At 39.2% G+C, this 22,168-nt stretch overlaps 1 protein-coding gene across 1 annotated transcript in view; it reads right to left on the bottom strand.

Annotated features, from left to right (window-relative positions):
- Smc3 (structural maintenance of chromosomes 3) overlaps window positions 1–22,168 on the bottom strand; it is a 38,951-nt gene that overhangs the window by 1,633 nt on the left and 15,150 nt on the right. The window contains exons 9-27 of the mRNA XM_034504127.2: window positions 21,715–21,890; window positions 21,084–21,164; window positions 20,533–20,697; window positions 20,173–20,294; window positions 17,675–17,888; window positions 13,490–13,593; window positions 13,293–13,392; window positions 12,637–12,797; window positions 12,079–12,220; window positions 10,435–10,585; window positions 8,366–8,518; window positions 6,746–6,897; window positions 6,002–6,160; window positions 3,840–3,947; window positions 3,234–3,342; window positions 1,863–2,110; window positions 1,560–1,772; window positions 1,198–1,389; window positions 875–1,052 (exon numbers count right to left, since the gene is read on the bottom strand). Coding sequence (XP_034360018.1) covers window positions 875–1,052; window positions 1,198–1,389; window positions 1,560–1,772; window positions 1,863–2,110; window positions 3,234–3,342; window positions 3,840–3,947; window positions 6,002–6,160; window positions 6,746–6,897; window positions 8,366–8,518; window positions 10,435–10,585; window positions 12,079–12,220; window positions 12,637–12,797; window positions 13,293–13,392; window positions 13,490–13,593; window positions 17,675–17,888; window positions 20,173–20,294; window positions 20,533–20,697; window positions 21,084–21,164; window positions 21,715–21,890 — 2,928 coding nt within the window. The remainder of the gene's footprint in view (window positions 1–874; window positions 1,053–1,197; window positions 1,390–1,559; window positions 1,773–1,862; window positions 2,111–3,233; window positions 3,343–3,839; window positions 3,948–6,001; window positions 6,161–6,745; window positions 6,898–8,365; window positions 8,519–10,434; window positions 10,586–12,078; window positions 12,221–12,636; window positions 12,798–13,292; window positions 13,393–13,489; window positions 13,594–17,674; window positions 17,889–20,172; window positions 20,295–20,532; window positions 20,698–21,083; window positions 21,165–21,714; window positions 21,891–22,168) is intronic.

Here is a 22,168-nt window from a genome sequence, read left to right as displayed (position 1 = left end):
CTCAAAGTCAGAAGAGGGTGTTGGATCCCCTCTTGGAATTATGGATGGCCATGAACCACAAATCAAGCTCAGGTCCTCTTGCAAGAGCAGCCAATGATCTTAACTGCTAAGGCATCTCTAACCCCACTTTTTTCTTTTCAACCCTATTCTTAACACTGATAAAACAAATTTTAAGGCTTTTGTATAAAATTTCAATTGAAGGATTTTTCAATTAAGTGGAAGAATTGCATCTATTTGTCAAAAGTAAACTCTGAAAACAGTCTAATACCAAACTACTAAAACTATTCAGAGAAAATGTTGAATATACACTGTCTACAAATACTTCAGGCAACAAATGACTAAGGGTTAAGCTACCATTGTCATCTTTAAGACACCCCTTAAGACAGGGCTCAATGCATCCCAGACTATGAACTGACTCTACCTTCTAAATGCTAAAAACACAGACCGGTGCCACCTTGACCTGTTTATGCAATACTACTGCATGTCAAGCCTACGACTGTATGCTAGCTAGGTAAACACTCTATCCCCAGGCCTGCCAGTTCTGCATTTAAGCCAGAGGCTGACGCGGCTGTCCTCCTAATTAATCTCATGTGTGTGCACATGGGTGTGGGTCAGAGAACAACTTGTGGGAATTAGTCTTCCTCCATCCACTCTGTGGGACTCAGGGACTAGAGTACGGTTCCCAGGCTTAGTGGTAACAAACTTTACCAACTGAGCTGTCCTGTTGGCCTCCTGCTTCGATGAACCTGAAGCTCCTAGTTTTGGTTAGACTGGCTGGCCTTTGAGTTCCCAGGATCTTCGTGTCTCCACGTGCTACCTGCTTGCACAGTAGGCACGTTATTCCCCAGCCCACAGCAAGTTCTCAGAACTGTACCTGACACGGCTTTTCTGTGCTGAGCATCCAAAGCCTGGTCGATCTCATCAAACAGGTAAAAGGGAGCAGGGTCACATTTCTGAATGGCAAAAATGAGAGCAAGGGCTACCAGAGACTTCTGTCCTCCTGAAAGCTGCTGCATTTCTCTCATCTCCCCTTGCTTCCCTGTAAATGACACCTAAGAGAACAAAAAAAACGTTACTACCCCAAAGGAGACGGTGCCACCATCCATCAACATTAAATGGCGCACGAACAATTCAGGTGAAATATGAAGTCTGCTATGATAATGCTACAAGAAAAATTGAGTGTAAAGGGATTTTTACCCTGATCCCGACTCCTGTGAACTGGTCAACTGATGGCACACTGCTCTGTGACCCAGAGCCCCTCTCGCTCTCGCCGCTGCCCTCTCCTTCATCCTGAGACTGGCTGCCCTCCACATCGCCTTTCTTCATCACCAGAGTGGCTTTGCCACCAGGGACTAACTTCTGGAAAACTTCACTGAAGTTCTTAGATACCTTAAAGGAAATTCAAATGCTGCTTAGGCATACTTCTACTTGAAACAGGTACTCAAAAGCAAGCAGAGGTATTTTTAACTCTTTGCCAAACGCGACTCTTTCCAAGCTGCATTGGTTCACACACATTAGTTTCACCTCCAAACTGGGTTTTAATTATCAACAGAACATACCTGCTTGAAAGTTAACTGAATAGCTTCATATTTTCGAAGTTCAAGTACATTCATCAATTCCATGATTGATTTGTAGCCCCTATCCAATTCCTCTTGTCTCTTTATCAGCTTTTCTTTCTGCTCAGAGAAGTTCACAAACTGATCTAACGCCTTCTTGTTCACGTGGCTGTACTTCTTTAACTCTGTATTGCACTGCTCAAGTTTCCGAAACAACTAAAAGAGAAATAACGAATATTAATATACTCACCCACCACAGGGAGAACTTACACGGTTACTTTAAACTTAAAAGGCAGTTAGACTTGCCTGCTTAAGACTCAGTGTCTGGTATTTTTCAAATGCTTCCTGCGGAAGGGATCCCAGCTCTCGGATTTTCTTCATACACTCTTCTTTCTTCTTCAACAGCATGCCTTGTCGGTTGGTCATCTTCTCCAGTTCTTTAGTGTCATGGTTTATGGCGTCCATGTGTTCTTTCTCCATGTTTTTCCAGCGCTCCATACTTTTCTGGAGCTCTTTAATTCCAGCTTCTGTTTTGTCAATGGAATTATCCAAATCTAACATGGGGGGAGGGCAACAAGACGAAGGACATTAATGCCCATTTCATAATCAGAATTTTATCTGAGTAGACTTTAGTGGTCAGATTTTCTTAACTAGATTTTAAGTTTTCTTGGTGTTCAAATTTTACTGTAAAGTTTACAACCTAATTCCAAACAGTTTTCACCTGAGCACTAACATGGGAGAATTTGTAGAATCATTAAGTATATGCATTATGTATAATGCACTATGAATAATGTATACATGCATTATATTTATATACATTAAAGAGGAAACGACACTCCCTGCTTCAGACCATGCTGAATCATCAGGTAGGGACTGGACAGTGTCTCTGGAGTATGGCCAGATAAGGACCTAGCATTACCCTTTATGAGCAGTGGTAATGCTCCTGAGAGCATCAGCCAAGACACTCACGCACACCATGATGGGACAGAAAAGGCATTACATCTTTTGTTAACAACATATTCAACTGGATGCCATGGGGGCACACAGCTTAATCCCAACATCGAGGAGGCAGAGACAGGCAGACTCTGAGAGTTCAAGGTCAGCCTGATCTACATAGTCTAGGCCAGTTAGGAACACAGTTAAGAACTTGTTTCAAAACCAAAACAAAGCTAAATGAGTAACCAGACTAGCCAGATGACCAACCAGATAGAGTTCAATGCATGGCGAAGGAAACAGCTATCACACGCCGCACCCCCATGCTGCCATGCCCCAATCCCCACATTCTCTCTTGTTCCCTCCTTATTCTGCCCTTCTCCCCTAATAAATAAAATGCAGAACTTTACTAGTCTCATGAAACTGGCAAAAATATTTTTTTAAAAAAAAAAGGTGGTTTTGTATTTCATTTTGTAGTAAATAATTTTGCAAAACAAACTAAATTCAATAAAATACTGAAAAAATTTTTAATTATTTATTTTGATTTTATGTACATTGGTGTTATGCCTGCTTGTATGTGTGTATGATGGTGTCAGATCCCCTGGAATTAGAGTTACAGATGGTTGTCAACTGCCATGTGGATGTTGGGAATTGAACCCAGGTCCTTTGGAAGGGCAGCCAGTGTTCTTAAAACACTGAGCCAACTTTCTAGGCCCCTGAAAAAATTCCAAACTAAGCATTTACCTTCTGATCTTGCCATAGTATCTTTTACTCTTTTATTAATAGCTTCAAGTTCTGATGTTGTAGCAGTAAGAACAGTACCACCTTCTGTCTCTCTCAGTTCATTAAGTTCCTGCAACCCAAGAGAATAAAGTTTGAGATTAAACCTCAAAATATGCATTATGAGTTATACATACTAAAATATGTTATTAAACATGTTGTAACTAGTTATTCAAATGAACATTCAAGGAAGCAAATGTGTGCTTGTCCTCATGTACATGTATGTATATGTATTTGGACATAATTGCAGAAGCCACTAAAGAGGAAAAACTTAATGATGTAATTACTAGAAAAATCTGAGTACCTAACTACAAAGTAACTAACACTAACACTAAGCATGTGAGCATCTAGAACTTATCATGATTAGAATCATACAAAGTAGATGCTACTATTACACTTATTTTACACTACAGAAAATCGGGAACAGAAACATTAAGTTCTTGCGCAGGTCACACACCAGGTGGCAGTCCTAGCATTCCGACCTAAGGCGCACACTCAGCAGTCTTCTGGCCTGACTGACACTTGCAGGAGTGCTCACTGGCACACAGGAACTATGGGACAACAATGTACCTGTTCTACTTGGTCCAAGCGTTTCCTCAGGTTCTCATTCAGGTAGGTCTCTACTCGAGTTATAATACCTTCTAGTTTAATTCTCTCATTTAGCAGCTGTCTGTTTTCCTAGTAGAAGAAAAAAATTACAAAAGTGTTAAAATGTGCCAAGAAACCTGTTAAGGACCAGATATGGACCAGCAGACAGGTTAAAAGCACCTGCCACACTGTGAGGTGACTTGAGCTTAATCCTGGAACCCACAGGAAGGTGTCCCCCTCCGCATGTGCACTGCAGCACACACGCAGCCCACCCAACAGCACACACACAACCACAATAAGGTAATGCTCAGGGAAGACGAGGAAATGCCACCAAATGTGCTGTCCTGTTCCTTGTACTTAAATGAACTAAAACCGGAGCTGGTTCTTTTTTTTTTTTTTCCCTCCCTCCCTCCCTCCTCCCTCCCTCCCTTTTTTTATTTTATGCATTTGAGTACTCTTTCTGCACATATAGCTATGTGCCAGAAGAGGGCATCAGATCCCATTACAGATGGCTGTGAGCCACTGTGTGGTGGCTGGGAATTGAACTAGGGACCTCTGGAACAGCAGGCAATGCTAAGCCATCTCTCCAACCCTGAAATGGGAGTTTTTCGATCCTTGGGACCCATGTGGTACAAGGAGAGAACCAACTCTCACAAGCTGTTCTTTGATCTCCATAGCTAGCCAAGAAATTAAAAAGAGAAGTAATTTTCAAATTGTTTCTGTTCTAGTTGATTTTTTAAAACATATCACCAAGGAGACTGAAGAGATGGCGCAGCAGTTAAGAACACCAACACAGTGGCTCACAACCCATCTGTATCTCCAGGTCCAGGAAATCTGATATCCTCTCTGGCCTCCTAGGACACCAGGCATTTAAATAGCATACATACATATACACACAAACAAAACATTTACACATATTAAAGAAGAATAAAAGACATGGGGCTACCCAAAGCACCACTGTTTTCCCCAATTTTAATTTTTTAGACTCAGTGTTGACTATATCTATGTATGAAAATAAAAGTCAAAAGCCGGGCAGTGGTGATGCACGCCTTTAATCCCAGCACTTGGGAGGCAGAGACAGGCGGATTTCTGAGTTCGAGGCCAGCCTGGTCTACAGAGTGAGTTCCAGGACAGCCAGGGCTACACAGAGAAACCCTGTCTCGAAAAACCAAAAAAAAAAAAAAAAAAAAGTCAAAAGTCCTGGGCTAGCAAATGGTTCAGGAGATAAAGATGTTTACTGCCAAGATTAAGAACCTGAGTTCCATCCCCAGAATTCGCATGGTAGAAAAGAGAACCATTCCCAGGGGTTGTCTTCTGACCTCCACATGTGTAAATGCACATGTACAACGCAAAACACACACACACACACACACACACACACACACACACACACACACACACACACACACACACACACACGAGTAGGGCAGACTAGGCTACATGTGGAGACCCTATCTACAAGGAAAAAAACCCCAAATGTTATTAAAACATATATACAAAAAAGGTTATATCAGCATTATATGTATGTATGTATATACATGTAAGTGCATATAAAGAGCGAACAGGCTATCACCGTGATTAACACCGTCTACAGCATACATGCCTTCAAGACAGGGATTATGTCTAAGGTTATGTGAGGTGGGAAAACCTACTCTGAATGTAAGAGGCATCACTCCATGGGCTGGGGATCTGAACTGCATAAAAGCAAGCAAGCTCAATATAGGCACTGCTTCAGATGCAGTGACCAGCAGCCTCAAGTTCCTGATGCCATGAGTATCACAGCACTGATACCAGTTACTACACGGTAAGCCAAAATAAACACCTTCTCTCTAAAGCTGTGTCTGTTGGTGTATTTTATCAAAAGTGACCACTGTACTTATTAACGCTCAACATGCACTGAATAAGAGAAAAGAAAATGAAGATTTCATGTATAATCTTAAGATATCCAGAACAGCTTAGACAAATGTATCAAAAGCCTTATTTACTCGCATGGGTATTCAAGTTTCATGTTTGGTTTTTCTATTTTCTTAATTTATTTTCTTGACATTATTTTCTTTCAAATACTATACTTTTTGAGATAGGGTCTTCCTGTGCCTCTAATAGTCAGTCTTCAATTGCTTTTCTTCACTGTTAAGTGTACTTGCCTGCTGAAGTTGACGGATTTCATCGTTCAGTGCATCGACTCTTTTCTGATCTTCTAGACTGAGTTGAGAAAGCAAATCTGTTCCCAGTTCTGCTTTCAGTGATTCTCTGGTAGACTCCATAGCATGCAGACTCGCCTCCAAGCTTTGTAAGCTACGTTGCTACATGAGATAGACTATTATTAATATTAGTTACTATGTTACATCTAACAGTAAAACACTGCAAACTATGTATATACTAAGTGAGCTAATCAACTACATCAACTCAATTATTTAAGTACTACTATGTTGCCAGGCTGCTGTTAGATTTATTAAATGTATTTTGTGCTTATGATACTTATAAGTTATAATAGGTTTATTGGGATAAATACCAAAACAAACAGAAACGTGTACTAACTAATTTTTTTCTCTTGTTGGTGGTGGGTAGTTGGATCCAGGACATCAGGGCAAGGATGCTGGGCAAAGCTCTACACCAAGTATACTATACTAAGGCACTATACTAAGTTTGCTAGATAGAGCTGTGTAGGTATTTTTAATGCAAAACTGAGAGAAGGGTTAAATATTATAACTTATTCAGGTGTATTAGTAAGAACAAAAATTGACAGATTGTTTTTGAATAGTAAGAAGCATCTTTTTTTTGTCTTTTACTACTGATAGACAAAGCATCAAGTCAAGAATACATGTGCAACCTATGATCCACCCCAAGTCTCCACTAAAGCAAAGCTGTAACGAGACATACTTACGGACCTTTGGCATGAAAGTCTTTTCTGATTGCTGTCTCTTCTCTTTTAGCATCTTCATCTCAGATAATATGCTATCTCTGGATGCTTTAAATTTTCTTTGTTGGGTCTCTATCTGCTGCATTTGGTTCATCAATTGATCAATTTCATTATTAATCCATATACAAGGCTAAGGAAAACTCTCTTAAGGTTGTAAATATATTACATACTATAAATTCTCTTCATTTCTTACAAACATATCATCATGAATTCTCTCCATAACTCCCAGGTAATTCTCCCAGATGTATGAACTACAGCAATATTGAACTAAAGACTATCACTAAAAATGTCCAGTCACAAAACAAAGCATTCTGCCACCATTTTACTCTAAAATATGCATACTTATTTACAGATGAACAAAACAAAAAACATAGGACTTATTAAAGAATGTTAAGCAAATCAAGTAAGAGCATGTATGTGTATATATATACAAACACACACACATATTTATTTAAATGTATTTTCATTTAAAAACTAAATATGTAGAAGGCACTGCTTTGGTGACTCAGGTATAGATAATAGCCTTGCCTAATGTGAAATAATAAAATCTAAACACTGTCAAATATATAGATACCTGGAAGCTGTCAACATCCTCTCTCTCTCTCATGTTTGTATCTGTGTACATGGAGGTGAGGAATGTGGGCAAGTGTGGGTGAAGGGAAGAGGTTAACATTCACTGTCTTCTTTTCCTGTTTCCCACGTTACTTTTTGAGACAGTATTTCTTCATGACTTTGGAAAGCAGCAGCAGGTTAAACTTGCTGGCCAGCAGACTCTAGTCTCCATCTGTCCCGTCGTTCCCCGAGAGCTTAGGTTCCAGAAGAGCACCAGCACACCCAGCCTTTCAACTTCCCCCTGAGCCAGCACCTAACACACATGCATCCCTTTTCCTTAAAACTCCCTCATATCCTGTCCTAACATCTTGCCACATTTAAGCAGTTCTCAAAGATCCTTGTAGGGCACAGCTAAGGCATTTGGATTTTTCTGTACTACAAACAGGACATCACACTAAAAGCAGCATGGTGGTTTTAAGAAACACATATGCCTAAGTGCTCTGTTGGAGCTGAACTTGCCACCTCCCTTGTTGCACTGCACTTGTTTGGAAGAACTGCAGACACTCATACTTGGAAAGCTGTTGTCATTACCTCCACTAACAAATCCACCCCAAATTTTGCAAGATAGTAAACCCTAAAGGACGTTTTCCAGTGCTTACTAAGTAGATTTGACATCTATTTAATAATGGCATTACTGATGCTATCTATACTCCTTGAAACATCAACCAGGTCTTCCCTTCCATTTCCCCTCTGGTCTGACAACCTTGAATTCTGTTGCTCCTCAAGACCTATTTCTTCAAAGAATGCACTAGTATTGTCTTACTTAACAAAAATCAGTATTATTTTTTTTTTAAATCTTTTCTTAGTCTTCAGATGTTAAACAAGTTCTTGTGTTTAAATAAAAGACAAAGTGAAATATGCAATATTACCCCTCCAATATTCATGAAAAAAGGCATCTAACACACAAGACAGTACCGTGCCATTAAACGCTGTTCTTTATCTGCAGTATCCTGTCAGGCTCAAGACAAAAGGATATTTTCAATGTTTCTGCGTAGGTTTTCATTGAGCTTTGCTTCAAGCTCACCCAGCTCCTCTTCTGCTTTTCTAACGTCTTTCTGCAACTCAAGTCGAGACTTTCTTGTGTCGTAATAGCCTCCAGTCAGAGCACCTCGATGACTGACTTGATCACCTATAGACAAAAGGGAAGGAATCATTCTGTTTACCAGCCTCTATTTAATAAGTAACTTATAATGAAATACTAACCTGAAAACTTTAACAACAGGAGACTTAAGAGGGAAAGGCAAAACTTCTACTTATTCCTAAGTATCTTGCTTTTCTTTTTTGTTTGTTTTTTCCAAGACAGGGCTTCTCTGTGTAGCCTTGGCTGTCCTCCGGAACTCAGAGATCCACCTGCCTCTGCCTCCCAAATGCTGGGACTTAAAGGAGTATTCCCCCTGCCCCCACCACAACCTTCTGACCCCCAAAATATCTTACTTCTCAATATAAAATTTAATTTGGGAAGACTGAACATCAATAATTTGAAAAAATGTAGAATCACAGTGAATTTAAAGAATCCACCAACACTTAACACACCTGAGAGGAGGGCTCTCTGCCAAAGTGACAGGCAGAGTAAATGAAGAGAAGGACCACCGCTCTGAAACCCAGCTATCAGTAACAAGGATGTTTATCAACAAAGCACTCTTAAGCAACTGACAGGTAGTTATGCATGTAGACTTTTCTATGTATGTATTTTTGAGCGATAGGGTCTCACTAGGCAATCTTGGCTGTCCTGGAACTAGTAATGTAGACCAGGCTGGCCTGAAAGTCAAGACCCACATGCTCTAGCCTCCTGAATGCTGGGATAAAGGTGTGTAACACCATGACCTGCTCAGAGTCCTAATATCCTCATATAGATCTAGCTACAAGTAAAATCCCTTTACCTGAGACATGCTAAACTTTAGCACCATGAGTAGTAAGTAGACACATTCTAAGAAACGAACGTCACTCATACAACAGTCAGACCAAGAATGCTGCTGGAATAAACGTGACAAAACTAAAGAACCAACATTTTCTCAGAGTCACTTGCTAGGGAGGTGAAGGGAAGAGCTCCGTGTAGTGGTGCATACCTTTCATCGCAGCATCTGGGTGGCAGAGGCAGGAGGATCTGAGCTCCACGACAGTCTGGTCTACACTAGCTGAGTTCCAGGACAGCTACATACTGAGACCCTGTATCCCATTCCCCGACCCTCTACCGCCAAGTGCCAAAGAGAGAGGGAGATAGGCGGCACTGTCTTTTAGTTAATGTCCAAATTTTTAGGTGTAACAATGTCCTGGGAACGCCCTTGCTAAGTTCCAGAGATGAACTGCTGTAATGTTTAAAGTTTATTTTTATTAAGATGGTTTGACATGTAGGTATGTTATTTTGAGAAATTAAATAAAAATGAAGACACTAAACTACATTATTAAAAGTTCTTATCATGAATTACACAGATAAATTCTACAATATTTGAGTGGGGGAAAAGTTTATGCTATTATTCTTAGAAGGAAATATAGCATTATAAGCACTTAAGACTTCTTTATAAGGAAAATAGTTATCTCAAAATATTATTTAGCAAAGCTTCAAATTTTTGAAATTTTGGTAGTGAGCTCAATGTGATGACGCATGCCTTTAATTCTAGCACTTGGGAGGCAGACAGAGTTGAGCAGATCTCTGAAACCATCCTAGTCTACATATGAGTTTTGGGCTAGCTAGCTATATAGTTGAGACCCTGTTTCAAAAAAAAAAATTATTAGATCCATTTTTAACTATTATTTTAAAGAATCATATTAAAATTATTTTGGTAATTATCCAATAAACTGGTCTCTTAGTGATCCAAGGCATGTAATACATTTTAATTTTTGAGAAAAGGTCCATAGGCTTCATTGTTCAACAGCCAAAGGAGGATACTGTGGCAGAGACCAAATGTTCACACTTACAAGTATGGAGATACATTCTTCTGAAACCTACAATGTACACACCAAATATGTACAGCTCAAGTGACGGATTACAAATCCCACGTTGAATGTTTCATTAGCATGTGCTTAAAGTTAATTACTATTACAAACCTTCCAAAGTAATACAGTCCATAGTGAAGGCACGAGCCAGCTGAGTTGAAACCTCCATGCTCCGACAGATGAGTGTCTTTCCAAACACATGTTTGAAAGCTTTGTCAAATCTGGGATTGTACCTCAGCTTACTGATCATAGGGATAGCATCCTGCAACAAATATTTTGTTAGGAAAAATACTGTCACACAGTCAATTAAAAACTGCAGAATTATTACTATCATCTATGTCTTTATGAAATAAAAAACACACGTGGCCTCTATACAGACGGCATTAGAAAAATCATTCTACTGAACTACCATGGAAATTCTGCTTCAGTACCAAAGGTTTAACAGCTGGTTATACTGAACAACTCTTAAGCTGACCATGAAAGCTTCTCTCCTGGTTCTGCCTCCAGATGTTTTCTTTGGAGGACTTACTTAACTTATATAGTTAAGACCTACTATGTGTTCAAGACTGTAACAACAATCCTTATAAAGTTGTAAAAGAGTGAATGAAGTAAAATATCAAAAAATGAGAATACAAAATACGATATAAAAGGTAAAGGTAAAATTAGCATTTCCTCAGTGTTCTAACTAAATATGGTAGACATCTAAATTAGATATTCAGAAAAATATTTTTTCAGATCGTATTTATTTTCCAGGCTAGGGGAATAGGGTAAAGAGCTTCCTGTGCAAGCATGAGGACCCGAATATAGAGACCAGTACCTATAGAAAATGTCAGGCATGACAGCATGCACCTGTAACCCCAGCACCCCATCTGCAATGAGGCTGGAAATAGGTGGATCCCTGCAGCTCACTGGACAAGTTAATCTGGCCAATAAATGAGGTTCAGGTTTAGTGAAATGACCCTGTCTCAAAAACGATGGTGAGGAGGGTAGAAGGGGACATTTCTCTGGCCTCTACTTGCACATAAGCACATACACACACCATTTTAATTTTCTTCCCTAAACTTGGATCAGGACTTTTGAAATACACTACAGTCCAGAAGCCACTTCTAGCCACACTGCAGCTACCTATGTAGTTATCTACTGAAGGTGCTCACTACTCAGACTGCTGCACCTTCTGGCTCTCTGGCCTGCTGTTACCACACTGCTTCCATTCTTCGGTCTGTCTTTGTGTGGTGCTGAAGGTGGAACCCAGAGCACCATGCACACTGCACAACTGCTCTTCCAATGAGCTACACACATGGATCTCAAGTTTTCTCTTTACAGAAGGTGTGCATGTGCCTGTATTGCATGTGTATAGACATGTCTGGACATGCCACAGTACACATGCGGAGGTCAGAGGACAATTTTAAAGACTCAGTTCTCTCCTTCTACCAGGTAGGTTGCAGGGATTGACCCTGGGTGGTCAGACTTGGCAGCACATGCCTTCATGATTGAATCATCGCCCCAGCTTTCTTATGTCTTGTTTCATTCATATGACCTCATATATGTGAGCCTCAATTTTCCTCCCCAGAACTTCAAAGTAAAATTGGTAGATTTGTAAGCAGGAAAGATTTGTTTTGTTCCAAGTCTTGGTAGTGAGCTCAATCCAGCACTAAGTATACTCCATGGAATGTATGTTTACCTTACAGACCACCACCACATATTAAGCAGATGTCATAATAAAAACAACTTAGCGAGACCTTAACTGTGACTCACGTTAGTTTCCGGATAGGCAGTATCCCTCACATCTAACTTGTTAAGAGGCAGGAAAGTCACCTCTCCAGGAAGATTCATTTTATTGAACTCCATTAAAATCTTTGTGCTGACTTCATCTGAATCAACAATGTGATAAAATAACCTGCATTAACAGAATAAGACACATCTTTACTGCCAGGCTGTAAGGTGTCACAGGCATTTAAAGACCACACAATTCACATTTTTCTATGCAATCCAGTCAATTTATCTGAAGAAAAAACTTTCAGTGAACTAGAAAACCCCCGCAAAGGGTAAAGTTCTAGTTTCTGAAATTGGAAACAAGTATCTAGTCACTACTTCTTTAATTAGAAAGTTATATACAGAATCAAGTATAAGAGGTAATGGAAGACATATTGCACTACAATTACAAAATTGTTTTTAGATTATTTTCATTTCTCCTTTATCTTTAAAAGAAAAACAACAAAACCCATTTTAATGTCAGGCAAAACAAAAACCGAAAGCCAAAAACCGAAAGCCAAAAACCAAAAACCAAACAAACAAAAAACACCCAAACCTCACCTGTTACCAGCAGTGACTTCCACACAAGTATAGAAAGCTGGTTCGCACTCAAAGTTATTCATTACAATGCCATGGTAGCCATTCTGAACATGTTGGTTTATACCTTTTCGCCGAAAATGTTCTAGCACTTTGTTAATGCTATCTATTCCATTTAAGATGGCCTGTAAAGTAGTTAACAAAATATATTAGCATCACCGTGACACTCTTGCTGTCAAGAAATGAGCCTACTATGCCACTCAGTTAGACATAATACTATCCAGCGTATCATCCACCTGAAACACAGTACCTCATTTTACATTCTTGTGGGTTCTGTTCTACGATGCTAGAGTCTAAATGGACTCTTTATCTAACAACCAAAATGGCTTTTATTAACACAGGTAATAAACCAGGTCTGACGGCGGCACACACCTGTGCTTCCAGCACTCAGTGAGCTGTGCAGGACCACCGGTCTGAGGTCAGGCTGAGCTACATGAGTAGACCTTACAACAAGTAAAACTAAGTAGAAAGGTATAGAGCAAATAAAAGACAAAGGAAAACTGCCAACATAACTAACCCAACTATGTCCTACTTGTGAGTGATCTGACTCTGCCATCTTATCTTGTGCTGGAACACAGACAGTAGGTCTGACTGGAGATGAGCCAACAAGACCTGCTCACCTTTCCTGTTGCTGCTCTAAGAAGTTGCTGCTTCTTCTCAAGGTCTTCTCTTTTAGCAGCAAGTGCTTGTTGTTCTGCATTCTCCTCTCTCCACAAGTAACTAATCAATAGAGTGAGGTGTGAACAGTATTTAGGAGTTACATACTAAAATCAAGCAAAGACTATGTCAAAATTACAGCGTGTCTTAGTCTACTAACTTTCTTTCACTTTGTAGTTCATCTTTCTTATTTTTTACTTCATAATATTTTCTGTCCAGTTCTTCAACTCGAGCTTTGACTTCATTGAGATCCTGATCCAGTTTCTATGGGAAAAAAATTTTCTAGTTTGTTATCATTGATTTAATCCAGTGACAAACAGCAGATACATATACTAAAATTCAAGAAATTACATAATTTAAATATGTCTGATTTATTACATATTGGCTATACATGAAAGAAGCAACTAAAAACCCAGTTTCAAAGGGTCACTAGGCATAACAGACTGTGAAGACATAACCATGGAAGTGAACAGTTACTAATGAGGTAATGGGATATGTGACAGGAAAGCAGAGGGAGAGAAGCAGCAGGGGGAGGGGAGAGGCTGGGGAAGTGGTATTGAGAACAAAGCACTGCAAAGAGGTACAAGAACGTAAGTTAGGATGGTGGCACATGTCTAATTCTAGCACTCAGAAGACAGAGGCAGGCAGACCTCTGTGAGCACCAGGCCAGCCTCGTATCCATGGTAAGTTCTAAGACAGCCTGGCTAGGTAGCGAGACCTTGTCTCAAAATACAAAACAAACAACAAAACCAAAGTTCTAATAAAACCCATTACTCTGTGTGGTAAGTTAAAAAAAGAATTAAAAAGGGCTGGCAACACAGTTAGCTGAGCAAACGGCCTGCACTGTCACGGGGTCCATGTTATAAAGAATGAACGTACTCCTGTGCGTTGTCCTCCATGACCTACACAGACATAATATAAATGGAGATATAAATAAACATGAATATATATACATACACACTAAGGTTTAGATCATATAAGTATCATATAAATATATGATCTAAACCTTAGTGTTCCTTCACTATGTCCCACAATTTTAGGCAAGTGCTCTACATCCGAGCTATATCCCTAGCTAGTATTTCCAAACTGTCAGAAGAAACAAAAGTTGTATCAAACACTAGGCCTAATTTACATGAGAACTACCAGGAGTTTCTCCTCCATAACAGTTGATGAGGTCAAGACAGCACCGGAAACAGAAAACTCTTAAAGTAGGTTTGACAAGCATGTAGAAGCTGAACTACATAGTAAAATAAAATGTAACAAAACTACCAAAAAGGCATTTCATTGTCAGTGCTACTCGTGCTATAAAATACACTATCCTGGCATGCTGGCATACACCTTTAGTCCCAGCACTCAGGAGGCAGAGGCAGGTCTATCTCTGTGAGTTCAAGGACAGTCTGGTCTACACAGTTCCAAGACAAAGTGAAACCCTATCTCAGAAAAACAAAAAAAGAAAGGGGACCAGGATCCTCTACTGTTGTTGGTAGTTCCTTGGTTTCCCTTATTTCAAGAAGGGTAAGTAGCTATCATAGCTGAAACTATCTTACTAGTTCTCACACAACTACCTAAGCTGTTGTGTTCTCGTTCATATATTCATATTCATTCATTCATTCTCTCTCTCCCCCCCCACTGACAGACACACACACACACACACATACACACACACACACTGTGTGCATGTACTTCCTCAGCATGTATGTGTGTGAAGGTCAGAAGACAACTTGCAGGAGTTGGTTCTCATCTTCTACCATATGGCTGCTTGGATCTAAGTCAGATCATCAGACTTAGTGGCAAACACCTTGATCTGCTATATCTGTGCTATACAACCTAGCACAGCTGTGTTTCCAATTTCTAACATACAGAGTACACTATTCTTTCAAGATCGGCCCACTATGGTCTATTACCCCTGGTAAGTGTATCAACACTGAATTGTTTTGTTCCCTATTATGTTCTTGTTTGTGCGATTAAGAATTAAGCAGCATGAAGAAAAGAACAGTGTCTTTAAAAACCCAAGAGGTTTAGGCACACTCAAAGGTGAAATTTAACATATATGTATTTTATAACCAATGAAAAAAAGTTAAGTCTGTGGGAATGGTCAAGACTAAAGCAGATTAGAGAAAGATAACAAGTCAATAAAATATAAAATCCTGCATTTAATCTTGAATCTCATTTTTATCTAACTTTAAGAAATATATTTGCACAAAAGCCCCCCAGAAACCCTAACCACTATTCATACACAAAAGAAACAATTTGAGCATGACATTAAAAATATTAGCACAGCTCCTTTTCTAAGCAGTCTGAGGTGAACTATGAAAACGGCTCACTACTTTCTACCCATAAATCCCTATAAAGTCATATAAGTCTACAAATTTAAATCTTCATGTTCATTTTAAGGATACCCTTGAAACTGCCTAGGCCAGCAAGAATGTGCATGTGGGAAAAGCCTCCACATATCACAAAGAGTCACTTTAAAGAAGCAATCAATGTGTGGCATTTTTGGTGGATATCAACGATATCAAATACGTATGGCCAGGCCTAACAATGGGGTTAACTTGGGGTTGTGGCCCAAAGTGCTGAAGTTTTGCTCCAGATACTTAAAACTGCAGAGATGGGAGGCTGGAGAGATGGCTCTTCTCAGCAACCACACGGTGGCTCACAACCATCTGTAATGGGATCTGATGCCCTCCTCGGGTGTGTCTGAAGACAGCTACAGTGTACTCATACACATTAAATAAACAAACAAAAAACAAAACAAAACCAAAAAAAAAAAAAAAAAAAAAAAAAAAAAACAACTGCAGAGACACTGAAAACTTAAGACTCTCTGCTCACCAACCATATGCAGGTGAACAGAGCACCCAATATGCGCTACCCAACTTAGAGGGCTCAGGGTTCAATTAATCCACAATCTCCCACCACACTGACATGAGCCTCAATAAAATGTACCAAACTGTTCCTAAGTCGGAAAAGGAGGCTGTACAGAAGAAAACAGATATCCCAGAAGAACTAGAGTAATAACCTTATGTTCTAGAGATAAACTCAACATAAAATGAAAATAAAAGCAAACAAAACAAAAATAAGAGATAAGCTTGTGTGTTAAAGAACACTTAAATACATGTGTTTATTATATATCTACACATGTAGATTTTAAGATTTTATGTTTTTTTCATGTTTTTGAAACCAACCATCAACTAGTGCAGACCTCAAAGGGACACCTACTGGACACCTGCCCTACAGTCTCTTCTCATCAGTCCTACTACCCTCCACTCACACTTGTAACACACATGCATAGAGATGAAGTTCTTTCTTAAGCTGAATTAAAACTTCCATCCTCTACTTCAAGTATTAAGAAAATTTTAGCTAAATATGTAAACGATGTTTAATTCATTTAGAAAAAACTAAAAAAAAAATCACTATTACTTTAACTAACAAAAATAGTTTGCAGTACGTTATAAAGCCGAGGAGGAGCTATAGTGCTTGCTGCTCTCACAGGGGACCCACACTGACAGATGCCAAGACCCAGAGCCAGCAGACGGCTCACTCGCTGTGGGTCCATAGGACCTACCGTCCACTTCTGTCTACACACACACCAACATGCACATGCCCACACACAAACACACCCTAAGTTTAAAAATATGTCTAAAAAAATGAAAACTGTTTTAAAATAAAAAATTGAAAATTATTTAAAAATTAATATAAATTTATCTTAGACTTGTCTGACACATTAAAATGTAATGGCAGAGTCAAGAAGTGGTAGTTCACTACCTTTAATCTCAGCACTCAGGAGGCAGAGGCAGAGGCAGGCCAGTCAAGTTATTTCCTCCCCAACTTGCTTCTTGGTCAGGATGTTTGTACAGGAATACAAACCCTGACTAAGACACACTGTATGTACTGAACTGAGGCAGCCCCTTCTAACTGAGTGGCTTCTTTGTTCATTTTAAGACCAGCACGCTGGGGTGCTAGCACAACAGTAAGAGGACTTGCTTCCACACCTGATTATCTCAGTCAATTGTTTGAAGCAGAGATCTGAGTCCTACATGCTGTCCTCTGACTTAATACATACAAACACTATGTTAAAAAAAAAAAAAAAAAAAAAGATTTTTAAGCACGCAAGCTTACTTAAAAACAACACAAACAACACAGATAAAATGTATGTTTATCTTACTAAAAAAAATTATCACAAAACTTACAAAAGTTCTTATGGTCAGTGGTGGTACACCCCTATATTCCTAACATTTAGGAGACTGAATCAAGATTGTTTTGAGTTTAGGGATAGCCTGAGCAACAGAGTAAGACATTATCTCAAACAACAAACCAAACCAAAACATAGAAAGCGAAATTTTCTTACATTATATTGCTCTAGATTTTTTTCTTTATTTGCCTCGGTGTCCTCCAGATCCTTGTGTATAGCAGCAATCTGTCTTTTCTTATCATTGATGGCCTGGTCTAGAGACTTCAGCTCCTTCTTAATCCACTTGTCCCTTTCTTCCTTTGATGTAAACTGGCTTCCTCGACCCTGCTTTGCATAAAGATCAGTTCTTTCCTGTGTAGCTTGAGCCAATCTATAGAAGACAGACAAATACAAGAAATTAAGAATTAATTGTAATTATTAACCCTATAGAAACTATCCTTTTAAAAATTACATTGCAAGGGAATTATAGGTTGCTGAGATGGCTCAGGACACATATGGTAGAAGGAAAAACCAAGCTCTTAAAGGTCATCCTGTCACGTCCACACGTGACAAGCATGATGAAATAAACAGGGGAAGGGGTTAAGTGATAAAAATAACTGCTAACTAATAAAGCTCCTGCACTACCTGTTTTTACTTTATGAAAACCAAAGGAACTTAACATCGTAATTACAAGCAGAATAATCCCTTTTCTAAGGATTGTACAGACCCGAGATCTGCATAGTCACTACTACTGCTACTGCCCTATCTTGGGAACTTTCAGAAATACTCCAACTATATTTAACTAATACATGAATTTTCAACTATACAATAAAACTTATATTTCTCTAAAAAATATAAAGTGTTTTAAACATATAGAATATAAGCATTCTGATTATGTAAAAACATTCCTATAAAATAACAAGTGGGGGATCCTCAGACAATATGGGCACAGAATATAAACAGGCTGTTCAGTGAGATAACTATGTGTGAGGTAAGAATGCTAATGTACTACAACCAGGAGAGAAACTCAACAAAACATGAAAAACCACCTGAAAGCATGCTAAGAAAAACAGAAAAAACAAACAAACAAAAACAAAAAATTAAATCACAAGCAATCAGCAAGCACTGAAATCCACATGAATACTAAAATGTTTGGAAGTAAAATAGCATTGAGTGAAAAAAAAATTCAAAATGAAACATAGTACTTAGATTTGGCATGGCAGCATATACCTTGTGATTCTCAGGTAAACTTAAGGCTGAGGGAAGAGGATCAGGAAATCAAGGCCAGCCTCAGACTATACAGGAGGATCTAGGCCTCACCACCAAAACTCAAAAAAGATGCTACTTGGATTTAAAAAACAAACAAACAAACAAACCCCAGAAAGTATAACATTCAGTTACCTTAGCTAAGTTACCTAGCCTCTCAGAACTCAGCTGGGTATAGTTTCTTTGGTAGAAGTGCGTGAGTAGCATGCAAACCATGGGTTATCCCTAGCACCTGTACCACACTGTTAGTGTTGCACACATGTGCCTGAGACTGTAATTCCAGCACTTTCTGAGTGGGGTCAGGAGGATCAGAAGTTCAAGGTTCTTTAAGTTACATAAAGAGTCGAGGGCCACCCTGGGCTTCATGAGACCCTATCTCAAACAAACAAACAACTTCTCAGAACCTCAGGTTTTTAATTTAAAGTAAACACTGGGAGCCAACAAGAGATGGCTCAATGGGAAGAGTCTCTTGCTGGCAGGAGAAAACCAATTTAAACAGTCTGCTGACCTCCACATGCACCACGGCATTACTACACACACAGTAAAAAGGAACGGAGCTTGGGCACGATGGTTCACACCTCCAACCCCAGCACTGAGGACACAGAAGCAGGTAGCGCTCTGAGTTCAATGCTAGCCAGAGCTATAAAGTGAAGCTGTCTTATTTAAAAAGAAAAGAAGGGGGAAAAAAAAAAAGCCAGGGATGGTGGTGGTGACAGCGGCACACACCCTTAGTCCCAGTATTCAGGAGGCAGAGGCAGGTGAACCTCTGGTCTACAGAGTGAGTTTCATTCAGGACAGCCAGGGCTACACAGAGACCCTGTCTCAAAAAAAGAACAATTAACTAATTAATTTAAACTCAAGCATGGACACGCCCAGGCTCCCAGGGCTTTTGAGTAGTAGCATTAGACCACGTAGGTACACAAGCACCATGGTGTGACGGCAGACTATCCTTGTAAGGTGAGATCCAGTCTCAGAACCAGAACAAGGCTCACAGTAATCATCAGTGCTGCTCATATCAACTGGCCTATGATCTTCATCTTCACTATGTTAGTACCTTCTTCAACTCATAGCTATGTGGGAAGCACAGAGGAACTTAGCAGGCAAATACAGGAGAAGCTTGGCAATGTAGGCTCTTGGCTTGTGCTATGGCAACCTAGGACCCCTACCTGCACTGACTGAGCTGCCTGGTTACCCCACTTCAAACGGAAGTTACTCCCAGTCACAACCTCCTCATAACTACCTGCTGAATTCAAACATGTTTTTGCTTTGCTCTTAATAAAACTACTGGTTATCTTTTTGTGTATTTATCTTTTCCCATTCTTTAAACAAGACACTAAGAACCTGGAAACACCCAGAGATCACTGGTAACAACTATGCAGCAAGGTGAGTTGTGGTGAAACTTCTCAGACCTAGCAATTCCTCGCTCTTCTTTTTCTTTTACGCTGTTGAATTTAGGTTCTGTTTCTGCCAGTTCTTTCTGCTTTTCTTCTATTTTTTCAAGCAGCTTCTGCCTCTCTTTTAATAAACGTTTCTGTAAATAAAGCAAGTAAAAATAAAATCTACTTAATTTATACATCAGCAAAAAGTTTTCTCATGAAAATAAAATAACTCAATCCTACAACTAAGCTATTAGTAAAAAGAGCACTTACTAAGTTGATAGTTGAGTACAAATCAAATGTGGCAAACCTACAAAGGCTCAATTCTCACAGAAACCGTTATCTTCTGTAGTCTGCCCATCAACACGGCTTTCACTTGCAGCAGTAACTTACCCGCTGTTCACTATTGCCTGCCAGCTCATCTTGTAAATCCTTGGCTTTAAGTTCCAACTTGGTCCTTTGCTTAATCTGCTCTTGTCTTTCAGCACTAAGCTGTTCTTTTTCTTCTTTCATAGCTGAAATTTTTGTTTTCAGTTCTCTAACCTGGCGCTCAATATCCTAATCAAAGAGAGAAAGTAGATCATAAGCATAAGTACAGCAGAAGGGCTGTGTCTTTACAAAACTTCTGTGGCACTGCATACACAGACCATGAAGGTGCACGGGCCACAGAGCACAAGAGGGCCAGAAGACAAATTTATGGAACTAGTTCTCTCCCGTCACTTTTCCGTGGTTCCAGAGACGGAGCTGAGGCAACTGAGCTTGCACACACACACACCACTTTGCTGGCTCCATCCTTTTCTTTCTCTTGAAACTTAATACAACAATTATTTTCCAATATTCAACCTCTGTCAGTCCCCTTTATGGACGCCATCCCATAATCTGGTACAAAAAAATTTCTCAACTGTTGAAAATTCAAAGAAATGTGAGCTCATGTATGGTCTTACCTCCATTTTATCTCTTGCATCCTGTTGGGCATCTCTCAATTGTCTGGATTTCTCTCCACTTGTTTCTCGCTTAGCAGAAAGCTGAAAAACAAAACCACCTACCATCTTTAACTCACTGTGTATCTAACATTTTATAACATACGTTAAAATTACTTTCTAACTGCCAAGAAAAACTAAGAGTAATCATTTGCTTAAAATTCTATAAAGAAAAACTGTTTTCAGTCAAGTAGAAAGCCCAAGGATAATTTATATTTTTTTAATAAAACATCATCATTATTATTTTGCAAAATACATTCTAAAATGTGAAGAAAAAAAATACATGGCCTAAAATAACTCTTTACTGTATTTTAGATATAATTAGAGCACTATACATTTCCTTTCCAGTAACCTAAAGGAAATTATTAATCAATGAATCTGTGTTTTTCGGCTGCTGTAGAGGCTAATTCCTATAATTCTACACCCAGTAGTTATGACTAGTCTCGGTTTTACAGTAAAACGATCGTCTGAAAACACACAAACAAAAGGTTTTCATTTTTAGGTTTCTAACTAAAAAATTACTAAAAGGTAAAAATGCAGAGAAGTTAGCATGGCCATAAACAAACCCACTCTGACTGCAAAGGAAGCCTCTGACCTCATCAAGCTTAGCACGAGTCTCGTTGAGCTCCTGGTTGTAGATGGTGTACTCCAGGGCACGCCTCATTTTATCCCACTTCTGATACTGGGCCAGTTCCTCCTTTTCCTCCTCTAGAGTATGTAATCGCTCTTCAATGTATTTTAATAATTCATTGATCTTCTCCCGTTTGCCCTCTTCAAAACAAAAATAAAACAATGGAAAGAAGATGGTGCTGAATACAATTTTCATGCAATATCAACTTTATAAACACAAATTAAAATTACCCTCTAAAATATAGCATTCTTTCTTTGATATTGTGTAGTAATAAAATCTAAGATATAAAATCAGCAATCAAGTTTTTTTAATGAAAAAAAAATGAACAAATGAACAAATTCACACACTAACAGTCTCTCTTACATGTGGCAAAGAACCTCAGTTCACACCTACCTTTCCCATTAGTGTGCTATTCCAC

This window comes from Arvicanthis niloticus, chromosome 1 (assembly GCF_011762505.2).
Source record: "Arvicanthis niloticus isolate mArvNil1 chromosome 1, mArvNil1.pat.X, whole genome shotgun sequence".
NCBI classification, from domain to species: domain Eukaryota; kingdom Metazoa; phylum Chordata; class Mammalia; order Rodentia; family Muridae; genus Arvicanthis; species Arvicanthis niloticus.
Note: the sequence above shows the minus strand (reverse complement) of the source record. Positions and strands in the feature narration are given on the sequence as shown.